The sequence below is a fragment of the Scardinius erythrophthalmus genome (genome assembly GCF_964197995.2).
Source record: "Scardinius erythrophthalmus genome assembly, chromosome: 17".
Taxonomy (NCBI): domain Eukaryota; kingdom Metazoa; phylum Chordata; class Actinopteri; order Cypriniformes; family Leuciscidae; genus Scardinius; species Scardinius erythrophthalmus.
Window position 1 is genome coordinate 37159071 of NC_138237.1, and position 27424 is coordinate 37186494.

The window sequence follows — 27424 nt, forward strand, 5'->3', positions numbered from 1 at the left end:
TGAACTGGAGAAAGCACACTCTTCTTGGCATTCAATCTCAACCCCAACTTTTGCATGTGGGTGAGAACGACATCTTGATGCCAAACCGCTAACTGCTCCGACTGCTAAATTAAGCCAGTTGTCTATGTAGTTCAAAAAGCTAATTACTTGCAGTCTGTGTTGCTAGAGCTGCATCTATGCATTTCGTGAACGTGTGGGGTGATAGAGCTAGGCCGAGCGGAAAAACCCGATACTGTTATGCTTCGCCCCCAAAAGCAAACCTTGTGAACTTCCTGTGTTGTGGAAGGATGAAGACATGGAAGTATGCATCCTTTAGATCTATCCTGACAAACCAGTCCTCGGATCATTTTGAGACACAATCTGCCACAAAGTCAACATTTTGAACTTGAGCTTCTTCACTGAACGATTCAGACAACGAAGATCTAATATAGGACGCAACCCCTCATCCTTCTTGGGAACAATGAAGAACCGGCTGTAGAACCCGGACTCTCTGTTGGGTATAGGAACCATTCTATAGCTTCCTTTGCTAATAGAGATTTTACTTCTTGTTCCATAACCAGAGCCTGCTCGGGATGCACCGCCGTGAGTAGTGCCCTGTTGTATCGCGGTGGAGAAGAACCAAACTGAATTCTGTACCTTTTTTCTACAATCTGTATGCAACCCTTTCACATCTAACGCAGAAAAAAAATATTTTAATTTCTTTTAAAAAGTTCTTTCACTTTTGGAGAGTTTTGTTTTTCCATCATCTATATTATAAACAGTGGTCTGCAGGAAAGTGTAGAAGTTGATGAGAGCGTTGTCAAGGGATTGTTAAAAACAAAGTACACTTTGAGGAGCTCATCTAAAGCACCCATAGAACCAGCTGTTTGACTAGGGGTAAGCTTATTATCCAGTGCAGTGTAGGGCAATCTCATCTCAACTCCTCCCTATGGCCAGAAGGAATGATGCTGTGATTGATTGGGTGCTGATCGTTATCAGCTGATAATAGCTTTATATAGTTTGATCGGTGGTCTCTATAAAGGCCAATCAGAAGAGCCGATCAGATGACACAGAACTCGAGAGACAATTGGCTGTCCTACCGGGTGTCTGAAAAGGACAATACATTTGCAACGTCTTTGCGGAGGGCGAAGACATAGCAACGACAGCAAGAAACTAGGGCTGTGCGATTTTAGTTATTTTATTTTCTTGACAGCGGTGCGCTTTCGTTCCTCCCTAATGGGTCAAAATTAGATCAGTGATTGCCGTAAAGTACAGTCTACTGTTGCTAAACTGCAGAGCTTTGAGCTTGACCTTTTCAGTTCTGGAACAGTATTGTGCAGCTACTTCATGCCGCATGCACATGCTCTTAAGAGGCCCATGCCACAAGTGTGTGTATTAGGACAGACCCTTGGTGTCACATTAAACTCAAACTAACCAGGATAATTTTTTTTAAACTACACATTAACTATTAGAAACTAAAGATTTGTAGTTAAGACTGCTTTTTGGCCCTAGAGTGTATGTGTGATGTTCAGTGGTCCATGTTGACCTTTTGTATGAACTGTACTATGTCAGCAGGGTTTCCTTCAATATTTACAATGGTTCCGTGGCTTTTGGTGTACCTTGTCCCAAATTTCAAACTTGCACTCTTACACCCTTTGAGTTTTCCTCTTTGTTATGTGCTTGATGTTATAAAGGGACGATTGTGAAACATTTAAGTGAGATATAGGAATTGCTATTTGCTACAACATGTGAAATCGATAGAAACAATCAACCAGAGCTTAAAAATGGGATATAAAGCCAGAAATTAAATATAACTTTATAATAGTATAATTGTAACTAAACCTTGTAACTTCAGGCAGTGGATCCTCAAACTGATCCTGGTATTTATAGGCTGGTATTTACCCTCTAATCATAGCCAATAAAGCCTGTGCATAACACTTCATCTTTTATAACACAAGATTTCGGACAAATGTATTAAATGACAGGAAAAGCTGAGTGCCCACATAGCTACAAAAACCTTTTGTCAATAACCTTTGTAACCTGTTAAGTTAATGTAAAAGTAATGCTGATCTTACTGCCTCAAATGCGGCCGTTAATGACTGACAAAACACAAATCTTCAACATTCACTGGTGAAAAACAACATTCAAAAGTTCAATTTGAGCTTGATTTTGGGAAAATGTTAATAATATAATGACAGACGCAAGTGCCACAATACTAATTTTGTTCCCGTTTAAATATTTGTTTCCGGTTCGGAGTCCTGCAACCAATGAAATGGAATAACATGCAGTACTGAGTACAGTTTATTTGGAAAAAAACAAAAAAAAACCCAGCAGTATTAAGTTACAAAACAATAAATAAAATAGAATACAAACATAAAAAACAAGAGTGTCACCAAATCAAAGAAAATATCAAAACCAAATGATTCCCGTAACTGATGACCCACACCTTCTAAACCAGGGTTTCTCAAACTCGGTTTTGGAGGGCCACTGTCCTGCAGAGTTTAGCTCCAACCCTGATCAAACACACCTGAGCAAGCTAATCAATGTCTTCAGGATCACTAGAAACTCACAGCTAGGTGTGTTTGATCAGGGTTGGAGCTAAACTGTGCAGGACAGTGGCCCTCCAGGACCGAGTTTGAGAAACCCTGCTCTAAACCAGGGATGGGCAACTTCGGTCCTGGAGGGCCACTGTCCTACAGAGTTTATCTCCAACCCTGAAAAAATCACCTGCCTGTAACTTTCTAGTAATCCTGAGGACCTTGATTAGCTTGTTCAGGTGTGTTTGATTAGGGTTGGAGCTAAACTCTGTAGGACATTGGCCCTCCAGGACCGAAGTTGCCCATCCCTGCTCTAAACTAACAACCAAAAAGAAAATGTAGAAACAAAACTGAAATCTTCATCGTATTCAGTGCTTTACATAAACTACGCTAAATAAAACCAAAAATACAAAAAGTGTCGATCGCTCTTTGCCTAACTAAAAATGAGGATTCTAACTGTAGTTGTTTGCAAATTGCTGTAAGAACACAAATCAACAGAATTAGGAAGCGGTACAAAGTGGCAACGTATAGGAAGCCAAACAAGTAGTAAATTCAGAATTAGATAATTAACAAAAGCATGATCAAGTGCAGGGCCGGATCTACCATACGGGCAATCTGGGCATGTGCCCAGGGGCCCTTGCGCAGAGAGGGGCCCTCCGTGATCAGAGTTTTTTATTTATAATTATCCAATCAGAATTATAAAAAAGTGTATATTACATTATATGATCTCTTATTCATGCAGATGCTTTTAAACAATTCATGTGCGATAAGACAAAAGTGTGACTGTGACACACACACATACACACAGAAAGACGCTCGCGCACACCAGTATCGTGCGCACAGACAACACGCCAGAATACAGTTATCTTTCGTGCTTGAACTTACAATAACACACAATTATGCCAAAATGTCTGTTTTGTCGAGTATCTTCATAACATAAGAGCTGTCTTATGATGAACTTGAAGAGTTGTGAGAGAATGAGGTACGTGTGAGATCCGCGCCTCCGTCAGCTGGTCTTAAAGAGACAGCAGCCAATAAAGCTTTCTGTCAGTAGAGTTAATCAAATAACAATAAGAACAGAGAAAATGACTCACTGCTGTTGACTAAAGGTTTTTTTTTTTTTTTGCTATAATAAGGATTAGTCTATATTTAATTTATAATTTATGCAGTGCAGTTTGATAACTTTACTCATGAGCTTCAGTGCCCAGGGGCCCCTGGGGGTACTTATCCAGCCTTGATCAAGTGGCAAGACCACAAACACACCTCACTGTAACTTTGGCTAATCAAGAACAAAGACTACACAAATTTGGCTCTGATCTCGTCTACCCACACTCACGTTGAACTTGACACAAGACTTAATTACATAATGCTGAATCAGTGAAGACAATGGAGTCAAATGGAGTGAATCCTGCAATACATATCGGTAACCAAAGTACGCACCCAAAGATTCAAGATCACATGGTGAACACATTAAAATACATTCATCGCTGACTAGAAGGTAAAGCTCAACTGAAGGCACAGAATTAAGTTAACCCTGACACTGATCAGGCTCATTACTCAAGCAGTGACAAATAAGGCCTTTTATCCAGGCGGCACATCAGTGGATTGGTCGAGTGTCGTGTTGTCACAACTATGATTGACAGTCAAGTTGTCCAATGATCGTAAACCTAAGAGCAGAATATAGAAACAGCAGAGAAGAGCAAGTGAGGGGAGCAAGAAAAAAATTCCTTGCATTTTCCTTGCAGCACCTTTACCATCGTCTCTCTTTATGTAAATAACCCTCAGTTCTTTGAATTAGCAAAGAAGAAAAAGCAAAGTACCTCCTAGGTTCACAATTCATTATGCAAGATTTCTACATGGATAATGGAGTCTCCGGTGTTGAATGTGCAGAGAAGGCCATCCATTCAGCGCGAGAAGCTCGCCAGGTTTGCGTACTAGGAGGTTTAAGATTGCATAAGTTTGTGTCCAACAACAAGGCAGTTTTGGAGAGCATACCACCCTCTCAGTGTGCTGTGGACATTACAGCTGTCAATCTGTCCCTCACTGACAGCCTTTGGGCATTTACTCTCAACTGGTTATTGATAACTTCAGATTTTGTGTCAACCTAAGGGACCAGCCAGCAACCCTTAGAGGCATACTGTCTATAGTGGCCTCATTATTCGACCCCCTAGGGTTTCTTGCACCATTCTTGCACAAAGGAAAGGCTGTTCTGCAAGAAATTTGCAGAAATGGCATGGGCTGGGATGATCCTTTACCTGATGGTTTGCAGCCAAGGTGGGAGCATTGGAAGGCCGATCTTGCAAACTTAGAGAAGATCAAGGTGCCTCGTTGTATTGTGCCTGCTGGATTTCAGAGAATCACAAAGAGAGAAATTAATCACTTCTTGGACTCCAGCACAAGAGGATATGGCCAGTGCTCATACCTTAGGCTCGAGAACGAACAAGGTGATGTCCATTGTGCTTTGCTCATGGCAAAATCTAGATTAGCCCCACTTAAGGTCACAACAAGAGTTGACCGCTGCGGTTGTGTCAGTTGAAGGGAATGATATGTTAAAGGAAGAAATGAACCTTGCAGATGCAGAGGCATATTTCTGGACTGACTCTCAAGTGGTGTTAGGCTATATAAACAACGAAGCTCACCGCTTCCACATGTTCGTCGCAAATTGAGTTCAGAGAATTCATCACAGTACAACTCCTCAACAGTGGCGATACATGCCCTCAGATGAAAATCCAGCCCACTATGCATCACGAGGTATGAGTGTTAATGAGCTTGTCACTTACAGCTGGTTCAGAGGACCAAACATCTTGTGGGAAAGGCAAATAGCTCCCCCTGTGGATGTTAACACACAACTTCCAATTGGAGACCCAGAGGTCAAGATGGCTCAGTCACTGAACAAGCAAACGGTACAGTATTCCTGCTTATCCAACCGTGTCACAAAGTTGTTCTCATGGTCCAATGTCATCCAAGCAGTTGCATGTCTACTTCGTCGAGTCAGGAAGGACAAGTCAAGTGACCACAGTACAGTGGCAGAACGTAAGGATGCTAAGTGCATCATCATCAAGGACGTACAGAGTCAGATGTATGCAGAAGAGATAGCCTTACTCCGTAAGGGCAAGCAACTCTCACGCAACAACAGGCTATGCAATCTAGATGCCTTTGTCGACCACGATGGATTGCTCAAGGTGGGAGGAAGGCTTTGCAATTCTTCTGTCCCTAACTCCATTAAATATCCAGTAATAATTCCAAAGGAACACCATCTTACAAAACTTCTGATTGCTGATTATCATGAAAAAACAACATCAAGGAAAAGGCTTAACTATAAATGAGATCAGATCAAGAGGATTTTGGATCAACAGGAGTAAATAGGACTGTAGCCTCCTTTGTACGACAGTGCGTGAGATGTCGCAAGCTTCGCAGACCCACAGAAGAGCAAAAAATGGCCACCCTACCCTCAGAGCGTATAGATCCATCCCCTCCATTCACGTACTGCGGAATGGATATTTTTGGTCCGTTCGCTGTTTCATCGCTATCAGAGGGGCAGTTCGTCAAATAAGGTGCGACCAAGGCAGTAATTTTATTGGAGCTAAGAATGAGTTAGCTAAGGCCATGAAAGAGATTGACACCAATCGTCTGGTAATGCTCTTAGCAGAAAAACAATGTGACTTTGTCTTCTACGCACCCCATTCAAGTCACACAGGAGGAGTTTGGGAGAGACAGATTAGAACTGTGAGAAGTGTTCTTCATTCCACTCTGTCCTGATCTTCTGGAAGGCTTGATGATTCTTCCCTTCGGACCTTCTTCTACGAGGCTATGGCAATTGTAAATAGCCAATCGCTCACAGTAGACAATCTGAATGATCCTAAAAGTAGAGCCCCTTACCCCAGATCACCTGCTTACTTTGAAAACTACCCAAGCTCTACCACCCCCTGGCAAGTTTGTTAGAGAAGACGTATATGCTCGCAAGAGATGGCCCCACGTCCGTGAGACCGCAGTGTGTCCCATTTGTCATTTTTAGATCTCAGAAGGGTGCTCGCGAGCGCCCCCATGTGGGGTCGAATTGCGCCCTTGATGCGCACTGATGCGGGCTCCGCAGCAGACTTCTTCCCGACAGTCAAAGCGGCATTACGTCACGAAAGTGTGGACTCAGAGGAAGACCGCGAGTGCTTAGGGTTCCATTTGGGACAGGGCCATAGTCTTGGAGAAGGCAGACGATTTGCCCAGGAATCAGTGGCGCTTGGCAGAAGTTACTGAGACTGTATTTGACAAGGATGGCTTGGTGAGAAGAGTGAAGATACGTTTTGGAGACAGAAAACTGGGGAAGGATGGTAAACGTCTGAACAAACCTTCAACAGTTGATCGCCCAGTGCAGAAGCTGGTCCTGCTGCTACAGGCAGCCTGAACTTCCTGACATATCCTTTGATTTATGCAGTTCATAGTAGAATATGTTTCAGTTTTTCTTTTACATCTAGCCTTAAACATGGGTAATTTATTTTAGAAATCATTTGTGATTAAAGTTTGAGATTTGTAGTCACTCATGATTTGGTGGGAGTGTAAATAATCAGTTATTTGAATTAGTTTTGGGCATTAATATATTATTCTGATATTATCGTAATTATATATTTCTTAATATTAGTTTAATATTCTTAATATTGTGTTTATTATATTTTAGAACTTTACTTTGCACTCTTAGTTATTTAACCTATAGAGACCTTTATTTTGAAAGGCGGCTTGCCGGAAAGGTGAAAAGATTGCTCACGCACAGAGAGCGCGCATACATACAGTATAGATTGCTGACAGACGGAGACACAGAACCATGTAGTTACGGATTCACAGATCTGAATTCTAGTGTTAAGGTCACCTTTAGTGAATTTAGGCATCTAGTCTTTTTTTTTTTTTTTTTTTTGGTAGCATTTTTTTTTGTGTCTGTTGTTTAGCACCTGGTTGGAAAGGAGTACAAGGTATACATAATGTATATTTATGCACTTGTATAATGTTACATAACATATCTTGTCTTTATGATTGTTTTATATGTGTTTGTTTGATTTATGAGTAATTTAAGTTGTTTATGATAAATGTTAGTATTAATTTTGTAATTGTGTTGCTATATCGTCTACTGTTTTGTTTCAAATATGTATGTGTATTATTTACAAATTCCAATAATGTTAATTTATCTGTTCTATCTCTTACGGTGTTGCTTCACAGTAATATTTCCATGTTTGAAAGCTGTGTATCGAAGAGCTTCTGTGCTCCTACGTTTACATGGATACCTTTTGGTTCAATCGGAATGAAATCAATACGATTGATGAATCCGAACACGGTGTTTACATGAACGATAAATAAAGTAATCGGGTTGATGTGCACGTTTATATGTCACAAGTTTCAAATCGGAATGGATTTTTTGACATGCGCACACTGCACAAATATACAGAGTTTCCCGCTGTTCGCGGATAACTATTCTCCTCTATTGGTTATTTATTTGTTTTAAACAGCAGACGTAATATTAATCTGTCTCTAGTCATGATTTGAGACGAGCATATTAACCGTTTTGCCGTGCTGCTTATCACGCAGTAAAAATGCCCCTCCCCGCGGCCAAAACCAGTCGTCTGTGGATGAGAATCGAAAACCAGGACTGATGGGACGTTGTCTTGCTCCACTTCACAGATGCTGAGTGAAAGGAGGATTTTAGAATGACAGGACACTCATTTATATGACACTTTATTCATCAGGAAGAACAGCTCGTTCAGCGCATCATACGTCATTACGCTATTTAACGTCATTGCACATGCGCAGTCCTTTCAGTTTCGGTTTTCAATCCGATCAAGTGTTTACATGTTCTCTCGATCGGATTACAGAAGGAATAAACCACCCCTTTCAATCCGATCGAAATTTCATTCGGATCGAGCTCAATCGGATCGATTATCGTGTTTACATGAAGGTTTTTTAGTCTGACTGAGCCGTCAATCCGAATATAGGCTAAGTGTCCATGTAAACGCAGGTGATCGGGCTGTAGTCTGAATCAAGCTTAATATTTTCAGTTCCAGTTGTTTGCGCGTTGTCTCAAGGACACACACCCACAGTAGGGTAACTTTCTGTTACCTTAAATTATACGCTTATCTCTGTAAAGCTGCTTTGAGACAATCTACATTGTTAAAAGCGCTATATAAATGAAGATGACTTGACTTGACTTGACTTTCATGAATACTTCACCCACTGGAACAGTTTTACAGGAATTTTTTACAATTCTTTTACAATTCTCTAATTGCACCACAAGGAGGAGTGAGAAAGCTTCCCGAGGAGCCTCACATCCTAAGTGGAGCTAAGATACGAGAAAAGGAAACAAGGGATGCACAAATAAGAAATGTAAAGCACCCACTGATCTTCTCCTGCAGAGGTTGTCTTTTGTCGCACTATGACACAGGCGTATGACATAATACGTAATGAGTAGTTTTTTGAGCTTGGTTTCCATAAAAGCTGTTTTAGTACAATGAATTAAGTTAAAAGATCAAGGAAAATTTGATTTCTCAATTCATGACCCCTTTAAAATGTTTGTGAATACAGGTCCAGTTTAGGATGAACATGATCCTTTCATATTGTGTAAAATGTGAAAACAAAAATGTTTAAAATATTTTGCTAACTTTCCAATTAAATTATGAAAGCGTTATTTCTGAATGTCCTCTGAATGTTTAAAACTTTTAAAGATGATTAACTTATGGGAACATTCCATTCTATAATTTTGAAAACTATGGGAATGTTACTTGTGAATGTTCTGAACATCCTGAAAGAAGAGTTAACGTTTAAAAAATGTTCGGCAAACATCCAAGTAAAACGTTTAAAAAAAAAAAAAAAATCCATTTATGATATTGTCACGCTTTAGCAAAGCATGGTGTTGGAACACAATGAAGACGATTAATGTAAACAGACTTTATTAACAAAAGAAAAACATAAACTCAGCATAAACGTTAACGAGAACCAACAGATGAGAACTGAAACACAGGCAAACAAAGATGATTGAATGAACACGTTTCTGGAATATGTTTGTTCATTACTTTGAGAGAAAGTTGTCAAAACCTTGGCCAAATTTCTGAGAACATTTCCTGTTAGCTTGGTTTAATTAGTAGCCTATAGTATTTTTGGTTACCAGTTTATATTTGACAAACTTTTTTTAAAGTGAACTTTACAAAACCATCGTTTTCTCATTCATCTAAAAAGACAAAAAAGTAAAGAAAGAGACTTATCTTACTTTCTCAACGGGTTTCCTCAAGGTCACTTGTTCTGCACAAGCTCTTTATGAAAATTCCAGTGCAGGGGATTTTAATCAGATTAAAACTTATTGCACTCTGTGTGTGTCATGGAGGGGGTGACTTTTAATTCACTTCAGCTCTGCGTTTGGAAGAATGCTTTGTGTTGAGAAATCAGAAACTCCTTTGGAAACCATTAACCCCAAAATTAATCATTCAAAGTTTTAAATAGCTTTTGTTTTTTGCGTAATTTTCATTGAAGGTAAAGAGTTCAGTCGTGGTGAGTTGTGTCAATCTGCTGAGGAAAACTCTAGAAATATTACGGGAGTCTCGGATCAGTATGGGCTTTGCGGATCTTCTGGATGAAGTTGGTGGGTTTGGACGCTTTCAGCTGATTCATGTCATGCTTCTGTCCATCCCGGGCCTTCTGATGGCTTGCCAGAATTTACTAAATAACTTTACTGCTGGTGTGCCGGAGCATCACTGTCGCATATCGAATATAACGGCCGCACTGAATGAGAGCACCTCATCACTCCTGCGCGCGTTTATCCCACTGGATTCATCACTGGCACTGTCTAAATGCACTCGGTACACTGAAACTCAGTGGCATTTAATCAGAGACACACTGAGTCACAGAAATGCGACTGAACTGCAGACAGAGAGTTGTGCTGATGGCTGGACATATGACAAGACTGAATTCACCTCATCTATAGTGTCAGAAGTAAGTGGTTTCATTAGCTCTGACACAAAATATGTAGGCCCTTTAATCAACATTAGCCTATAGGTCGAAATTTATACAGTGGTGTACAAATGTTTTAGGATAAAAAAAAAATAAATAAATAAAAAAACAGAAAAGTTTTGAAAGCTCTAAATAGGCTAAATATTGCAAATTCTGCACTTCTAGGTTTATGCAAATTAGTGGCAATGAGATATGACGACAAATTGTAGACATTGAGTCAGGTCAGATTTAATTTTTTTTCTATCGCAGCACGAGATGCTCTTTTCAAATCATGCTGGAGAACATGGATCATTAGGTTTAGTCCATGCCAGCATACAAACGGCTGAAAGCAAAAGAAAACACACTAAATATTGAGACATTCTCAAATGAACATGAATTCAGCTTTTTCAACATTTCACTTGTTATTACAGCGATAGGCGAATTTGCAATTTTATTAAATATATGAATAAAATAATATTAAATGAGAAAAGTGGGAAAAGTATTACTAGGGTCATTCTGTATCAACTCAACCAGAGGTCACCGGCTAAAATGTTTGACTTTGATCTTTCTTTCTTTTTTCTGTAGAAAGGCAAACATAAATAGTGATGATATTCAAAATATTAAATGTCACAGATGAATATGTACTGCGTAATCTACTGTTTTGTAGAGGGCGGTCAAAATGTCTATTTTCACCTGAGATTTGAAGCCAAATTAGAGGGGTGTAAAAATGACTTTAGAAAGATCAGGTTTATGGTCTTTAGGTCAGCATCATTATTATATTTTTACACAGTGATTGCTAGGTGTATCATAAAATCTGTTTACTTTAGCAATCTTTGTTTAATTAAATGCTAACGGTGACCGTTCAAAAATGCAAAAATGTCTTCTTGTGTTGTTTTTGCCTAAAGTTTGAATGCCTGTAACTTTAAGAATTATTAAAGATATCTTAAGATCTTTTTAGATTCCAGTTCTTAACAAACTTTTCATTTAGTATCTTCATTTAAAGGCCCTCAATGGATCAGTCCCACAGATATGGAGATGTTAATGCAGCGCCATGATTAAATTGGTCAATTGCACACATTTTCAGTGGTAAACCCCAAATGTGGGTCACTTTGCATACAGTTTTTTTTTTTTTTTTTTTTTTTTTTTTAAAGAGGAATATCTGAAGAACAAATAATGTTGAAACTAGAAATGTATCTCGTGTTTTTCTATCAACACCAGTAATTTTTGAACAGGTCCTAACTATGGTTTGCAGATTATTCATAAATAGTCTTATAACTATTCTTAAATTATTGTAAAACCTGCTCACCCTGCACCGGATCCTGTGAGCAACAGTTCAAAGCCACCTCCAACCCTGGAGATATTTTGAATTTTGAAATATATTCCATCAATCAGATCTAAAGATATTCCTCATAGCGTTCTAACACAAAAAAAATATACCGCAGACGCACCCACTCATGAAGCACTCGCGTTTGGTTCAACTTCAAGAAGCATGCACAGAGACTTTTTTCTAATTTCATCTTCTATCCTTAAATATGTGAAAAATGTTTCTCACGTCACTGCCCCCTTATCAGATCATATATTAGTTGCAGTAAAATTAAGTGACATCAATGATAACCCGAGAATGAGGGGCTATTGGAAACTTAATAATACCTTGTTACAAGACAACAAATGTAATAATAGTATCATCAATCTTACCAAAGAATTATTTACCGGATTAACCAGAGATTATAAAAAAAAAATGGGAGTTCTTTAAATATAAATCTAGATATATTGCAGTTAAAAGACGTAAGGAACTTAAAGATATTAAACATAAAACTGATTCAGAATTGGTTAATACACAGCAAAATCCCCAGAGTAAAATTAACTCTGTTCAGAGAACATTTGGTCCCTCTCTCAGAGTTAAAATAACTCTGAATCAGAGTAAAAGTTATTGAGATACTTAAGTGTATAATTAAGTGATGATTGGGCATTAATGATGAACACCTGCTGTTAACAAGTTCTCAGCAGAGGAGGATTCAACAACTCCATAAACATCATTACCAGCTTCACTTATTACTAACCAGACTGACTTTGTTTCTGTCATACGTTTACAGAAGTTCGTATTGAGAATTAACAGAGGTTTAGATGTTGACGATTTATTGAAAATGTATGATCACCATTATCGTGATGAGTGTTTCCTTCAGTTGGGCAGTTTGACTCTAGCTTTTTTTTTTTTTGAGTGTTTATGGTTTTTGTAACAGCTTTTTCCAAAACATGTAATTTGTTGCAAAGAATGCCAGAAGTGAAGATGTTCAGGTGATCTAGTTTTCAACAACAAAAAGTAGAATGATGCGCTTATATCATCACTGTCCAAAAGTGGTCATTTGATGTTAATAGATTATATTGACTAACAATACTCTCTTGCCACAGATTGACATTTTGAATTTTTTAAATACATAATAGGGGGAAAAAAAATTCTAAGACACAGACATCAAGAATCAGCATATGAATCTCAACAATGGTGACATGTGTCATGCCGCAATGCATCCTGGGAGCCATGAGTTTTATACTATTGTGGCTCCCAGCATGCATTGCAGCATGAAGCATGTTACCATTGTTGAGATTCATAAGATGATTATTGATGTCTTTGTTTAAAAAAAAAAAAAAAAAAGCCCCATTATGTATTTTAAAAATTCAAAATGTCCAATCTGTGGTAAGAGAGTATTGTTAGTGAATATAATCTATTAACATCAAATGACCACTTTTGGACAGTGATGATTCAAGTGCATTTTTTTACTATCTGCTGTTAAATACTATATCACCCAATGATCTTTTTTTGGCTTTCTTTGTAACAAATTACATGTTTTGGTAAAAGCTGTTACAAAAACCACAAACTTGCAAGAAGAGTCAAACTGCCCAACTAAAGGTAACCCTCATCACTATAATGGTGATCATACATTTTCAATAAATCATCAACATCTAAACCTCTGTTAATTCTTAATAAGACCTTCTGTAGATGTCTGACAGAAATAAAGTCAGTCTGAGGTGCGTTTCCCAAAAGCATCGTTGGCCAACTATGGTCGCAAGTTCCATCGTTACCAATAGAGTTTAATGGACATTGCGATGAACTTGCGACCATAGTTGGCCAACGATGCTTTCGGGAAACGCACCCCTGGGGTCCGTTCTTCGTACGTCGCTAACTCACTTAGCTGGATTTGATTGTTGGCGATTTGGCATAATCTTGGATTGTTTGGTTCTTCAATGCTCTTCCTGGACTTGCTGTCATAGCAACATGTGCGCAAACTTAAACCTGCTCGGGAGCAGGCTTATTTCATGTTAACAGGATTAGATCCCGGCTTCATAAGCGGAGCTGATACGGGAAGTCCAGCGCAGCGCGATAGTGCACTTTCTGAGATATATATTTTTTCTCGTGATTCGTGAGATTGTCGTTTTTTGTCGTTTTTTTGTCGCTTTTATGTTTAAAAGACAGTTTTAGTTTTTTTTTTTTTTTTTTTTTTTTTTTTTGGTATTTCCAAGCCACTTAAGACCCAATGTTGTAAAGCAGTGTTTTTTTTTTTTTTTTTTTAGGCTATCATAATTTTTTATGAAGATCATACAATCATGACCATGCCGATTACAGATATGTCACTCAGGCTTCACTAACGTGATTGGTACCATAGACCATAGACTGCCATCAAGGCCTCAATGAAGGGGATTATGTGAACAGAAAGGGGGTTCACAATGTAAATGTGCAGCCCAGTTACTATTGTGATTCTTAATATTCCAGATTAGTAATATTATATCAAATAAAAAAAAGGCAGTTGACTAAAATCTTCCATATCACAAATGTGAAAGCAAAATGGCCAGGATCTGTGCATGACTTAAGAATTTTCAGAGATTCACATTTATGCACATTATTTGAAAGTGGTAAGAAAAGTTCCACAATTAAATATCAAGCTCACTGTATTACATACACTTATGCTGATCCTAACAGAACTGCATTTTTTCATAGGTGATTATGACATGTTCCTGCAGACAGGTGTTTTATGACCCCATTCCCTGACCCAAACCAGTTACAATGCAGCTCTAGCCAGGACAAGGGGACACAATGAAATGAACTTTGGCTAACTAAAGGGAAGATTTCAGTGTCTGAAAAGTCTGAAGGTTGCACACCTGACAGGGCCTGTGACATTGGTGCATGTGCCATATTACACAACATTGCTAAAAAAAAACACTTTTCATTAAATGTTTAATAAAAGACAAATATGCTTAGTTCCTTGAGTTTTATTTCAATTGTTCTTTGTAAAGAAAAGCCAGTGGTCAAGTGCCTGCAACAAGAGATATTAGACACATGCCTCATGCAACAAATAAAAAGGAAAAGTTGGCTATACACTGCCCACCTGTAGACCTATGTCTCCTCTGTCTGTGCAGACTCTTCTGTAGACCTTTCTGTACATGTGGAATCCTGCAACTTATATTGCAGCCATAAAGCATACAAGTATAAATGAAGTAAAGTTATTTATGCACTTGCAGGTAGGCTAGTTCCTCCATATGACAGTTATCTGAGAGGGTTTATTCACTGTCCAGTGCAATGGAAACAAATGGACATTACAAAGTCTTATACTTTCTTTCCTTTGGAAAGTTAGAAAATGTCCACTTACTGCACATATTTCAGCCACCACTTTCTTGGGAACAGATACAAGTGTTGGTGTATTATGTAAAAGTGCACAAAAGAGGAAAACACAATGTCATTACAATGAACTACATTCGGGAAAAATGTGATCAAAATATTTTTACATTAACATAAGTTTATCAGTTTTCACTTTCACAAGTCAAAGAATTCATCATTACTCAAGATTTAACAGTTGAAATGACTGTAGGCTACGGCCTTAATTTAACGCAGCAAAAATTATTTTACAGTGTAGGGCACTAAGATCTTTTCTATTTGTTTCTCAGCCTTTTTCTTGGTTGCTTTTATAAACAGACAACCATTTATTTAACAGTGCCTTTAAAAGAGACTATAATATAACTAAAAATTACCATTATGTAGAATATTTTTGTACTTCACTTTTATTTGTTCCCATGTTCTAGTGTGGTGACTCTGACATTACAATGAACAAAGTAATTATGCAATTATTAAAATACAGAAATATAGGCTAATAAGTGATAAAAACATCCAACATGGCCACTTCTAACGGATTTAAATTGTCTGCTACTTTTTGCCAGCCCTCTCTCCTGGCTTTTGCAGACTTTGTGTTCCCTGGCGTTTTGATTAAACATTAAAATTCCGAATAAACTTCGACTATTAGTTCTTGCTCTGCTGAGGAGAAAAACTGAGCGCGCTCTTTGGCCACGCTGAGCAGCCAATAGCAGCGTTGCTGATCAATGTTTCTATCGATACATATCCCCTTTTAAACCAGCGCATGAACGCGCAATTATCTCAGATAACTCAATCCAGCGATACTAATCATATCCGGCAAGTGTGTTCGAAGAACCGAGTTAGCCAGATCATGATTAGCACGATTATATCATCTTGGATGTGTCATTTGATCTCGGATGTAATAAGCAACGTACGAAGAACGGACCCCTGGTTAGTAATAAGTGAAGCTGGTAATGATGTTTATGGAGTTGTTGAATCCTCCTCTGCTGAGAACTTGTTAACAGCAGGTGTTCATCATTAATGCCCAATCATCACTTAATTAATCACTTAAGTATCTCATTAACTTTTACTCTGATTCAGAGTTATTTTAACTCTCTGTAGAGAGGGACCAAATGTTCTCTGAACAGAGTTAATTTAACTCTGGGGATTTTGCTGTGTATCAACAGCTCAGTGATCGTTCACTTTGATACGTCCAAAAGGTTTGACATTCATTGTGGAGTCAGACAGGGCTGTCCAATCTCCCCATTTTTATTTCGATTAGCTACTGAACTACTTTGTCTAAGGATCAACCAAAATGAAAGTTTGATTGGAATTTCTATATTTGATCGTGAGTTTAAAACACCACACTATTCTTGGAGGATAAAAAACAGATACCTAATGCTCTGGAATTAGTGAAACAATTTTCATGTGCTTCGGGTCTAAAACTTAACATTTCGAAATGTGAAATCATCTCAATTCATGATATAGATGAGACATCTTTGGAGGGGATCCCAGTTAAAAATTGTGTAAAATATCTAGGTATCCATATCACAAAAAATCCAGTTACCAGACATCTTTTAAACTTTTCTGATAAAAACTAAAAACGTCTTTAACATCTGGCTTCAGAGAGATCTTTCATTATACAGTAGAGTCCTTTTATCTAAGGTGGAAGGGCTCTCTCGCTCCCTGCTCTCTCTCTGTTTATCAATGATAAAGCTATAAGGGAGATTAACAAAATATTTTTGGATTTCATGTGGAAAAATAGGCCTCACAAATTGATAAGAGAAGTACTCTCTAATTCCAGAGGTGAAGGTGGCCTTGACTTTTTGGATTTTGCTGATACTATAAACACCTTTAAAGTAAACTGGCTGAAAAGATGCCTTGTGAATCCAGTGTCGTTATGGTTTTTCATTCCTAATAATAACTTCAACAAACTCATTGGCCTGTCTTTCCTATTTACCGAGCAAGTTACCCATCTCCTTATCTAACTTTCATCAGCAATGCCTTCTCTTGTGGAAATTGTGTTTTGTCCATAGCTTTTCCCCCCACAAAGTTCTCCTTTGGAATAACGCGGATATAACCGTTAGAAATAAGTCTCTCTTTTTTCCTAGATGGTTTAACAATAATTTTAATTGCATTCTATCTGTCTTTGAGGATTCTGGTCATATTCTAACTTATAAGTGATTTTTGAATCTCCATAACTTTCCAGTTCCACCAAAGGAATATAATACCTTGATAAAAGCTATCCCAGCAGGCTTAATTCAATTAATTAAAAATCACCTTAACTTCAGTGAAGGTAATAGTGTTTATCTGGCTTTACGCTTGGGCGAGATCGATTCTTTAGATCGAAAATGCAACAACAGACATATTCGCACAATTTTTCAAATGAAGAGAAAGGTTACTCCAAGGGGTAAATTCTATTGGGGATCTAGCCTGGTTAAAACCAGACCCTTCTCAGTTGAAACTGAGTGTAGGGTCTGGAGAAGCTATGTAGACAAATCATTTCCAAAGGGGCGTCACCAACCGACGTAGCTCAGCTTGATTGACAGGTGGTCTGACCAATCATACTTCGCCATCCGCCATTTTGTCCGACAAAGCAGTCAGGAGAGTAGATTAACATAGGAGGATTTGAACTTGAAAAACGGAGTGTACTGACGCCTTTCCGTGGTTAAAACAACATTCCTTCTTATGTTTGTTCATGTTTATTTGAGGCTATAAATTAACTAGAAGGAAGAGATGATCGGTTCACAAGAACAGCTTTAACTGAGACTCTACAGCGATCTGTCACGACACATTAAAGAGCAACAAAACGGTATTTATTGTTTAAATTTCTTTTAAAAAATGACCAAATTTGAAAGCTGAGACTTTGTTTAATATGTTTAATATCAAACGTAACCGAAAAGTAGCCTGCTCTGTCCTGTCTGCCAGCGTGTTGTCAGTCTCCTCTCTGCTCCGCAATGTATTTTTCACTGCGTGAGATCTCCTTCAGCGTCATCATGTAAATCCCTCCCCAAACGTTTCTGATTGGTGCCGCGATTTCGGCGGCACAGTAATGAGTTTGAATGGGCTCTTCTCCAGACTATCCTGGAGAGAGAATTGAAATTCGCCGGAAGTAGTCTGGGTTTTCCCAGGCTATTGGGGATCCCTTGTAACAAACATAATCTGGAGAAAGGCCTGGCTTTTGCCTAGTAAATTTTGTGTATCCAACAAATTCATTATAAAATCCTTCACAAAATCTATCCTGTTAACTCATCCATCTCTAAATACTCTGATATTGATGAGACTTGCTCTTTTTGTGGTTTTGTTGAGGAAACTGTCACCCACTTATTTTGTGAATGTAATGTAACCAATAGATTTTGGGCTAAATTGAGTGTTTTTGGCCCTACAAATATGACCCACACCTTCATTCTCAAAGAGGTTATCTTTTATTATGAAAACCCAAAGCTAATGTCCCTTGAGCATGATGTTAATTTCCTTATCTTGTATGCAAAATTCTTCATCCACAAGCAAAAATGGCTTAAGTCTCCTTTGAGCTTCCCTCTTTTTCTTGCTGACCCTACTTCTTTTATTTCATCCCTTAGACTTATAAATAACAAAAAAAGTGCAACATTTTTAATGCATTATGATGATTTATTCAAAGATATGACTTAACCTTGTTGTTATGCTTTTCTTTTTTGTATGTATAATTACATAATGTGCTATGTGCCAATCCAGGTTATTTTTATTATTATTATTTATTTATTTTTGTATTATTGTTTCTTCATTGTAAGAGATGCAACCTTGCTTCACTTCCCTGAGCTTGTAATTATGTGTAAATTCTGCAATACATTTTTTATTATTATTATTATTATTAGAAGCATGCACAGATCGTAGAAAATTGAAAACTCACCAAACTCAGCATAATCCATCACTCAGCTCTAAAGATATTCCTAATGGAGTTGTAACACACTAACCAACCCCCCCACCAGGTTGCAGTGATGAGCATTATTGAAGCCGATCACATTCACATGACATGTATGCAGCGATCTCGTCATTGTTACTCATTTTCTGCACACTAACGAATGCTTTCATCATAACGAACAGTGCAAACACAATGGAAATAAGAGATTCGTTGATTCTAACGGGAGTTTTGGCGAGAGTCCAGAACACTCGCGCTGTTTGATTTACAGTTCCAGCGATTGTAAAGGGACTATCGAGATGATCATTTAGTCAACAAAATGAGTTACACTTGATGCCCCATAGAAATCAAGTGAGGGAGTCAGGACCACCATTTTTGTCAAGCACAAAGAGTAAAAAGCATGTGTAATGTTTTGCAGTAACTCTTTTCTCTCATTTGTCACAGTGGGATTTAGTTTGTACACTTCGTCCACTCAAACAGATGAGCCAGACCATTTACATGGGAGGAGTGCTGACAGGTGCCATTGTATTTGGAGGGTTATCAGACAGGTAAAGCATCCATAACTTTGTGTACACGGTCACGTCTTTGGGCAAAACATATTCACATATGATGCCTTTTTGGACAAGTACAAGTGCATTTAAACCTATATATAGCAGCAAGTTTTTTTGTTTTTTTTTTACAAGAAATCAACACCACAATCTTTAGCTGCATAATAACATTAATGATCTCGAATCGGACTGGTAATAATAAGACTGCTTAATAAAATATGTATAACATGCAGAAAGTAAAATGAGAACTGAAAGGTTGCCACCATGGATGAGATAAATATGATGCATACGTCATGAGCTCAGGATTGACACCTTTTTCAGATCTTCTAAACACAGCGTTAGAATAAAAGAAAATATAAAATAACAATGTGACAACTCACCTCTCCCCGCAAGCTGAATCGCAAACAATTTCAGATATCTCAATGTTTTTTCAAACTCATTTGAACAGTTAGATAGAAAAGAACTGATTCAAAACAGCTGATAGAAAACACACACACAACAGGTCGGTATACAATAATTTCCCATTATCCCAGAAATTTTAATATATAACTAAATTAAATATTTTTAACAATTTACTTATTGACTAGAAATTTATTTAAAAATGTACAGGCCCCATGAGACAAGTCTAAAATGTAAGTTTTTTTGGCTTTCATTATGAATATAAATATAAACCTTGAGGTTAACTATAAGCTTGTGTGCTCCAAAACATTGAAAAAACACATTTACTGTTTTCCTTATGGTGAATGGCACATAATCCACTATATAGGGTATAGGGAGCGATTCAGAGAGCATAAATATGCGTCCTATTGGTTCGAATTTAGGCAGCTTGTAACGGCGAAAAAACTGTCTGTTACAATATAAAAAAAATCTTCTCTATACAGTCTCAATCAGTGAGTGTCTCACTTCACTGTCATCCAACATACAATATACAAAAAGGATTTACAAATAAAAAGTGCAATGAAAGTAATCTCTCAAAATAAATAAGTACTTCTCTAAATGTGTATACATAAGTTATTTCTAACAAGAAGTTGGTGAACAAGAAGTTGGTATTACTAACAAGTACATGGCAGGGGGCAACATGCACTTGGAGTGAATTGAGGTAGCAGTGGCATTCCTTAATTTGATGTGGGCTGTGAGTCCAAGAGAGGTGTGATGTGGATAATTGAAAGACATACTGCCTTGATTCACTTCTCGCGAGAGAGACGGCGCATTACACTTCTCTTCTGAAGATTAAGAGATCATTTTGAAAATTATTGTTATATTACATTACAGCATGTAATATCTATGCATGCTTATCTGCACCACATCCCAACATTGTTAACAATTTTATGGACTACAAAAAACACTACAGAACCATTTTAAACTGGTGAATTTCAGATTCAACTCTTTATTGTGTGTTTATATTCTTGTGTAGGTTTGGACGAAAGCCTATTCTGATTTGGTCATATTTTCAGCTCGCTGTCTTAGGCACATTTACAGCTCTCTCTCCGACGTACTTGGTGTACTGCATCCTCAGATTCCTGACAGGAATGTCTGTGTCCGGAGTCATTCTCAATGGCGTCTCACTCAGTGAGTGTCTCTCTTCACTGTCATACAGCATACCATATCCAACAATTATTTACAAAGTAAAAATAAAATGAAAATAATCTCTCAATAAATTAATTAAGTCAATCACTTTACGTCAATTAGCAAAAGAAAAACTATAAAGGTAAATGTTTAAAGCAGTTGTTCCCTTTCAAGGGAACTTGGTGCTGCGTCATGGTGTTGACGCTATGGGAAAGCCTCCAGCATTAAATGTTGAATAGGCATCTGACTCAGAGGAGTTAGATGTTAAGTACGTGATATGTTCATTTTTTCCACACACTTCTTTTTATTCATTTCTTTTATTCATTAATTGCCTTAATATTGGGTGTATAGCTACGCTGCATTGCAAACGTTACGGTTCTGCAAGTGTACCATACTGATCTCCTGAAAGAGATATACTTCCTTTCTGGGGGTTCTTGGATGTAAATGTTGTTTGGGTATTGAGGGATGTGTCCAATTCTAGCTGAATATTGTGTCCCAATTTAAGGATTGGTGTGTCACAATTGATCAGGACAAAAGGGTACATATTTCTCTGCCTGAAATGGGAAGTTCCCCAGGCTGCTTCACAAGTAAAGCATGCTTATGTTGATTCTTCCATCAGTCTAACCCGAGGGTACCCAACGGGTGAACAATATTTGATGTAACAGGTGGAAAAATACTAATGTTGTCATTTGTGATGCAGGTCAGGAATCAATAGGCATGGGCGGACTGTGGGTCCAATAGACTATTTCGAGTCAATTCGGTAACCACTGATTGATAATTGGTTGTGTGTTCTAGACTATTAAGGACTGCAGGTGCGGGTTTACCAAACACGACTGGTGCAGGACTCAACCGTATCTATATGGACTGACCCCGGCTTCATCCCTGGACCCCCACTTGAGTTGTATTGCCATCATTGTTACGACGGACACGTCCTTTCATAGCAGTCCTAGATGACTGGGTCCTACCGACTAGGAAAAAGGAAAGTATAAAGATATCTGAGGGCTCAAGGCTTTAAGTTGACAACAGCCTTTGGAGCTCAATGGCCGCCCAATGGCCCCACTTTCCTCAAGCCCCAAGATGGTGCGACTTATTGTCTCTAATTCTGAGAAAACTTTCTAGTCGCAGGGCTTGGTTCTGCCCCCCACGGCTCGGGATGTGAACAGTTCTGCCCCCAAAGGGGGAACCATCTTATGGGTCTGGTTTATTGAAAGCACTTTAAAGAGAGTTCAGTTGTTACCTGGTCTATTGACTGACTCTATTAGACACTCAGATTATGAGCTCTCCCTGTCAGTGATTCAGTGCTGTGTCAGGCAAGGCCTTTCTACACAATTCTGAAAAACCATTCTCAGGCATGGTGTTAACCCTAGGATTAGATATTTTTGGGTTAACTTTTGCTCAGCCAGTCTGTGATTGCCTTTCACAGCTTGGTTGAATAGGCTTTTTAAGAGCTCTTTTCAGTGTTGTGACAGAGTAGACCTGTCTGCACGCTTCTAAGTTCTTATGCTTTCGCCTTCTGGGTTAGTAACTCATGTTCACTAAGTCTGTCATAGCCTTTCATAGCTTAGGTGGGAAGGTAGTTATAGGCAATGCAAGCGAAGGGCCAAGGCATTCATTTTCAAGGCCCGTGATGGTTTTGTAACCAATATCTCTTTTTTTGAGCAAATCTTCATATAGCATTGGGCTTGGCTCTGATATGATTGCCTTTATGGTGGTGTTGGTATTAATATTCCCATAGCGTCAACACCAGGACACAGCATTGAGTTCCCTTATCTCAGGCTACATTTAACCCAGTTCCCTAAGAATGGAACTAGATGCTGCGTCACATTGTCATACTTCTGGCATGTCTACATCATCAAATCTCCGTTAACCAATAGAATTGGTGTTTTCACACGTGCCTCAGACATTGGTCATGCTGGAGGTGTTCCCATAGCATCAACACTATGATACAGCATTTCATTACTTATGTAAGAAGGGTTTTACATACCTAACCTGAGATGTTTCCAGTCCTGGTGATGGGGACCTACCGCTCTGCACACTTTGCATATATCCCCTATTTAACACACCTGAATCAGATTATCAGCTGATTAGTTGAGAGCTCCATGAACTGAATTGAGTGTGTCAGATAGAAATTGCGCAGAGCGGTGTGTCCCCAAGATCAGGATTGAAAACTGCTGGGTTAAAAGACATTTAATATCAGTATTGAGCTGACTGCACTATTGGATGAAAATAAAACTGAATTGAGCTAAGTAATTACACTATCATTGTTTCATAATGAATGAGTTTTGCTTTTTGTTACTGTGAAGCTGCTTTTAAACATTATATATTGTATAAAGCTCTATATAAATAAATGTGACTTGACTTGAAATGTTTGTATATATTGTATAAAGTTCTATATAAATAAATGTTTCTCGACTTGACTTGAAATGTTTGTGTTCTCAGAGGTGGAGTGGATTCCCACTAAGACTCGAACTCTGGTGGGAACCTTATCATCTTTCTTCTTCACGTTTGGTCAGATGGTTCTAGCTGGAATTGCATACAGTTTGAAAGACTGGCGTAAAATACAATTGGCTGTCTGTCTCCCTTTCTTCATCTTCTTTTTGTACAGCTGGTGAGAAATTATTCAAACTTTTTGATACTGAATAACTTCATAAATAATGACATTCTATATTACTGGTGTCTGTGACTTACTGGAATTATTAGAACAACCCAAGCTCACTGACAAAAAATTTGCTTGTGGTGACATTTCTGCAAAATTATATTACATTTCTTTTTGCATGTTGAATGTAAAAAATCAATAAATTTCAACAAATTTACTGTCACTGGTGTTTAAATATGACATTGTGGTGCCATTCATGTGCATTCAACTCATTTGATCTTTTCAACATCATTTGAATGCACCATGAACCAGCAGAACCAGGACTGAAATCCGTAATAAACACTGTTGCTGAATTACTACAAATAAATTGAATTAAATGTCAAGAGGTACACGGTAAAAAGAAATCCTGTGAAAATACACACTGGCAGCAGTAGTTACCAGCATTTTACTGTAAAATTATGATGCGTTACTATTATTGAAATTAACAGCACAATACTGTTTTCCCAGCCTGCTGTCACAGATACTCGAGACAGGAGATGAACTCAAAAGCAGGGATTTATTTACCAAAGACAAAAAAAGAAATCAATAAACAAAACCAAAAACACGTTTGTAGCAAAGTAATGAAAATGAAAATGAAAAGTAAACAATAAAACAAAATGAAACGGCAGCCACCTCACAACTGACTGCCATACATAAAACATAAAATGGCCCAGGATTTGTCCTCTCTCACCCTTCATTGTCGTCTGTCCTCCTTACATCCTTCTGGAGCTCCTTTGTGGGACTCAAGAAAAAGACTTTAGACTTTGTTCAAGACTGATGTGTTGCACAGGTGTCATTCATTAGCATTCGCTCAAATTTCCTTTGCAACATCTCCGGGCAGCTATTTTGGGCATCCAAGACCAAGGGCCTCATTTATAAAATGTTGAGTAGAAACCATTCTAAATTTGATCTTTCGATCATTTCTCAAAGGTGCATATGTGTGCACAAAAAACGTTCATGCGCCTCTGTTCCAGAAGTGAAGTTTATAAATCTTAAACCATCTTGAAATTGTGCGCAGCTGAATTGTTTCCGATCTCCGCTTTGTAAAAGCAGCCTAATTAATATCATTGACATATAACAGAGCACCAGTCAACGTCCAAATCCAAATACCTGCAGTACTCCAACTCTCTGCCACAAGAAAAAGTGCGTTCGTCTGCTCCGACCCTGTCATGGCGCTAAGGCAGTGAGCCTCCATTATATCTTTGCTCTGACCCTTGACTATCGACCTAGAAACTTAATTTCCTCATCTTGATTGCCTACTTACAAAAAAACTAGGGGAAAATGGTCCAACGACTGAGCAAGATAGGCAATTTGGCGGCCATTTTTATATGCAAATTAGAAGGTAAAAAACTCAAAATTTCGCTTGGGTACCAGTTTTTTTGGACTCAGCACCCTTGAAATATGTAAGGTAGGCCAGTTCCCCACTTGTACCCATAAATGCTCCTCACTTCTTATAGAAGGCCATTTTTCTGAAATCCGTCTAGTCTACCAGCTGACAGATCACCAAAGACACAAAACATAAGTTCCACAAAAAGTATGATTTATTAGTGTGGAAAAAGTAATTAAATTAAGGAGCCATGGATTCAGGGTGCCCCAAGGGCAAAATAATAAACAAAATAGACTTATGTATAAATTACCTTATCAGGGAATAAACAAAATTACAAAGAAACTTCCCTAACTCCCTTTAAATAAACAAATCACAAACAAAGTCAAAATAAATGGCAGGACAGCCCTATGCTCCTAAACCATAAGAAAGAACCAAATTAAATCATCACAAACAAACGAACATGATCAAAAGAAGGTTTTGGGATCTTTTGACAGGAGGAGGAATCCGGAGCTCTTCACGCCACAAGGCCAACGCCAGAATGAGCTCCACATCTTTGATTAGCGCCACCCTTTTAAAGCATGCATCAGTAGAGTAAGAAATGGATTTTCTTGGCAATGATTTTTCTGTGGTAGGTCGCCAGGTCTTTCCCCAATCAACTGCAATGATTGGGTAACAGTTTTGCATAATTAAAATAATTCTCAACGTCCCTGCAATTACGAATATGAAATTGTTTTTAAAACTTCCAATGTTGAAAAATATCTTGTTACATAGTTAGTTTGCCAAAAAAAAGTGAAACATTTATCTGTATTAAACATGCTTTATATGTCTTGGTTGTGACAAATAATGTTTAAATACTTGGAGTTATCACAGTTATATTTGACAGGATAACTTACGGTGAATTTACTTGTTCTATAGGCTATTCATCGTTCATCCGGTCTGGTCTCGTCTGTTTATTTCATTTTGTTTGTATGTCAAGTTAATCTCTCGCCATCTCTTTGTCGTCTTTCCTCAGTTGTTATTTGTTTGTCTTTCAAAGCAATATTTTTCTTGTTTGTCTCTCTTATTTTTTTAGGTGGAAGAATCAGTCTGTCTCTTTGACTTGAGTGCAGCAAATCTGTTGATTACTCTTCCTAGCTCAATTGAGTTAACAGATTCCTTTTCAATTGAAAGAACATCAAGGTTGTGAAGTCTTTCCTGACCAATAGTTTGCCTCAACCATGTGTACAGGTGTCTCAGGGCACTGAATGATTGTTCACATGTACAACTGCTGACAAGCAGTGTTAGTACAATCTGAACAAGTTTTTTGAGAAAGGGGAACCTGTCACAGTCCAGCAGGCCGTATAGAGTGAATATATCTGGAATGCTACCTTTTTCCTTCTTCCAGATTTACTCTTTGCAGATATTTGTGCTACCCATCTGTGATGGACAACAGACACTCAAACATTACCATCATGTAGACCACAGGAAAACTTGCACAACTTTACCCTGAGGCATACTGCAACAGGTGTTACCAAGTGCATTTGTCAGTTGTCATTTGTCTGACTCTTATCCTGTCTGACAGAAAGAAAAGCTTGTAGCCTACTGAAGGCGGAGCGTTTTGACCAATCAGGTGAAAGGGGCATTTCAGCGCCACCCACGTGTGCAAATGAAATATCGAACCCATAAACCGATTTGTAAACCACAAACGAAAAATTAAAAATCAAGCCCGATCCACATTTTTCATTTTTTTAAACTAAACTAAAAAACGAATAAACAAGCTGGTTTTCATTTCTCGTTATTCCATTCCAAACAGGAAATTAAATGATCAGAAAGCACACGGACCAAGGGCCAGTAAAATTTCCATCACTTTACCATCTGAGTTCACATATTGTCATGACTTCGGTCTGATCTGCTGTGTTTTTGTCTTTTCTCTGTGTGCCTTGTTGTCTTTTGTGCACATGTGCTTGTTTTGATAGCTCGCCATGTGCTCCGCTGTCATTGTGGCGTCTCCCCTCCCACTTGTTATCCTTAACTATCCTTGTTCTCTTCACACCTGTTGTCAATTAATCCCTCATTATCTCCCCTATTTTAGATCCTCTTGTGTTCAGTCTTTTGTCAGACTGTTGTTGTGAGTATAGCTTTTCCTGTGATCAACTTAGCCTTGTCTTGTCTTGTCTTGCCTTGTCTTGCCTTGTCTTGCCTTGTCTTGCCTTGTCTTGCCTTGCCTTGTCTTGCCTTGTCTTGCCTTGTCTTGCCTTGTCTTGCCTTGCCTTGTCTTGCCTTGTCTTGCCTTGCCTTGCCTTGTCTTGCCTTGTCTTTTTTTTTTTTTGTCCTGCTTCCACTGTCTCCCTCTCATCCTGCCAGGCCTGGTTTCCTAGACT

At 38.3% G+C, this 27424-nt stretch overlaps 1 protein-coding gene across 1 annotated transcript in view; it reads left to right on the plus strand.

The window, feature by feature from the left end:
* Positions 1-10094: 10094 nt before the first annotated feature.
* oatx (organic anion transporter X) overlaps positions 10095-27424 on the plus strand; it is a gene marked incomplete at both ends in the record, with an annotated part of 36050 nt that continues 18720 nt past the window's right edge. The window contains 4 exons of the mRNA XM_081390508.1: positions 10095-10475; positions 19433-19536; positions 20951-21105; positions 23542-23710. Coding sequence (XP_081246634.1) covers positions 10095-10475; positions 19433-19536; positions 20951-21105; positions 23542-23710 — 809 coding nt within the window. The remainder of the gene's footprint in view (positions 10476-19432; positions 19537-20950; positions 21106-23541; positions 23711-27424) is intronic.